Source organism: Ranitomeya imitator, chromosome 4 (assembly GCF_032444005.1).
Source record: "Ranitomeya imitator isolate aRanImi1 chromosome 4, aRanImi1.pri, whole genome shotgun sequence".
Classification (NCBI taxonomy): Eukaryota; Metazoa; Chordata; class Amphibia; order Anura; family Dendrobatidae; genus Ranitomeya; species Ranitomeya imitator.
The window spans coordinates 711737220-711739789 of NC_091285.1; the positions used below are offsets into that span (position 1 = coordinate 711737220).

At 38.8% G+C, this 2570-nt stretch overlaps 1 protein-coding gene across 1 annotated transcript; it reads right to left on the bottom strand.

The window, feature by feature from the left end:
• Positions 1-1139: 1139 nt before the first annotated feature.
• On the bottom strand, positions 1140-2189 carry LOC138674389 (olfactory receptor 6B1-like). The gene has a single exon (XM_069762238.1). It carries the CDS (start codon positions 2104-2106, stop codon positions 1156-1158), a length of 951 nt encoding a protein of 316 aa, XP_069618339.1. The 5' UTR covers positions 2107-2189; the 3' UTR covers positions 1140-1155.
• Between the last annotated feature and the right edge of the window lie 381 nt (positions 2190-2570).

The window sequence follows — 2570 nt, forward strand, 5'->3', positions numbered from 1 at the left end:
GGATCATTTCTTATTCTATTCTCTGGCAGCCACTATCATTTTTTGTAAAGTTTTGATATGGGTTTAAATTACGGCAAACACTTTCACCAATCTCTAACTAAATGGGTTTTGTGAAAAACTGGAGGAGTTACCAAAGTTTAAGAGGAACCTATCAGACAATTGATGCTGCCGGCAGCACGAATCACAGCCCGGCTGCATAATTATATAGTTCTCTAAAGCACGCTGGCATTTTACAGAAAATAGACTTTAAAGATCCAGCTAGGAGCCGTAGCCGGAGATGGGACAAGTCCATCATTGCCCCCAGACGACTCTTCCAACATTGCCGTAGGTGGTTCCCATGTGTCTCTCTATTAACGTGCAAGGAAGAGCCGGACTGGTCTGATCTCCCGGAATGTGACTCTAACTGGAGCTCCAAAGCGTATTTCCTATTTTGAGAGAAAAATCTACCAGGTAGCAATCATTCAGCCAGGCTTCAATTCAAACTGGAAATCATAAATCGCCCGAAAGATTCTCTTTAACGAAAGGCATGGCAAAAATGGAGGTCACTAGGGCAAGCAAGCACCTCAATGAACCAAGAAAGCTTTATTTGACACAAAAAAAGGCAAACATTGGCAAAAAGAAGATCCTGAGCCCCGGATGCATCAATGGTCCCACTACACTTTGTAATAGTCTAATACTTCAGAAACAAGACATGTTTGAATTTGTTTTTACCACTTAAATAAAAAAGAACCTAGACGTGTTTAGTGTCCTTGAACTCGTAATGACCTGGAGAATCATAATGGCAGGTGAGTTGTAGCATTTATTGAACATAATAAATAAAACAGCTGTGGGGTTGCCCTTTGTCTCCAATTTCATCGCACTTGGAATTTGTTTCCTGTTTTCAAGTAGATGATATGTTAAAACCAATAGTGTTATTCAAAATTACAAGTTATGGCTCTGGGAAGAAGAGGAGCAAAGAATGAAAATGTAAAAAATGAAAATACCTCCAGGGGTTAACGGGTTAAAAAGGAAAATGTGTTTTTAGCAAATCAAATGGAATCTGTTAAAAAAGTGCAAGTAACCAACCCCTATAATATGTTCCTGTAGATCCACGCAGATGTCAGGGCCCACCCATCGCCATTACCTTGGCGTCATCATTTATCTGTTGTGCCATTTCTACAAGACTCTTTTCTTATGACAAACCATCAGATACATAATCACAGAAGACCGCATCTCTTTGTTCCTTAGACAGTATATCACGGGATTTAGAAGAGGGGTCATTACAATGTAAAAAAAGCAAATAAACTTGTTAACAGGAACTGAATGTCCTCGGTAAGGGACCATGTAGATTATGAGCATGGACCCGTAATAGGAAGACACAACCACCAAGTGAGAGCTACAAGTGGAGAAAGTTTTTTGACGGCCTGATTTGGACGAAATTCCGAAGATAGTTATAAAGATATAGACATATGAAACAATAACAAATAAGAAAGGAAACAGAATAATCGGAAAAGAGAGGACAATCATTTCAATGCTTACACCAGTTGTATCTGAGCAGGAAAGTTCTAGAAGAGGAGCAAAGTCACAGAAGAAATGGTTAATGACGTTCGGCCCACAATAATCTAAAGTGGATACAAGTAAAAATGTAATGAGCACTAGGGTAAAGCTGAGACCCCAGGATGAGAAGATCAGGCTGTATCTCAGCTTCACGTTCATCAGTGAGATATAATGTAGAGGTTTACAGATAGCCAAGTACCGGTCATAGGACATGGCGGTGAGCAAAAAACACTCGGCACAGACAGTTCCCCCGTAAAGATAAAACTGAGCTAAACACTCAACAAAAGATATAATGCTTCCTTCACTCATTATAACATCCAGCATCTTTGGAATAATACTCGTTACAAGGATTATATCTGACAGGGCCAAATGTCCAAGGAAGAAATACATGGGAGAATCGAGACGTTGGCTGGTGGACACCAGGAAAATGATTAAGAGGTTTTCACACATGGTCATACAATAGATGAGAAGTATCATAGAGAAGAAAGGCAACTTGTAGTCAACCAGATCGGGGAAACCCAGTATAAAAAAGTCAGTGACAGTCGTAGAGTTGGCTCCATTTACTTTCATCTCTAGGCAGCCTTCTCTTCTAACTGTAATGGAAGATGAAATGGTCTAGATTCTAGAATCTCTGAAGCTGAATTTTCAGTGAGTTTTTTTTGTCTTTTTCTTTACTCAGTATCAATCTTATTCCTTCTCTCAATGAGCATTTATCACACGCTGATGTTTAGTTTCTTTCTTGAGTAAACCTCACGCTCTAGATATTTTCTGTAGGCTTCATGAAGGTGTTCATCAGATTTTTTTTTTCCGAAAATAAGTTTGATTTAGGATGTTACGTCCTATTATATATCAAAACCTTAAACCCCAAAGGAAGAAAACCATAGAGATAATATAATGAGAATAACAAGAGACCTTTGCAACATCGATCCCCAAGGTACTTAAATCTGAAAAGGGATGAAAACAGTCTCAGGGCAGATATTAATTATTACAAGTAAAGTATCAGTCTGAACTGGAAGACATTACTTATATAAAGA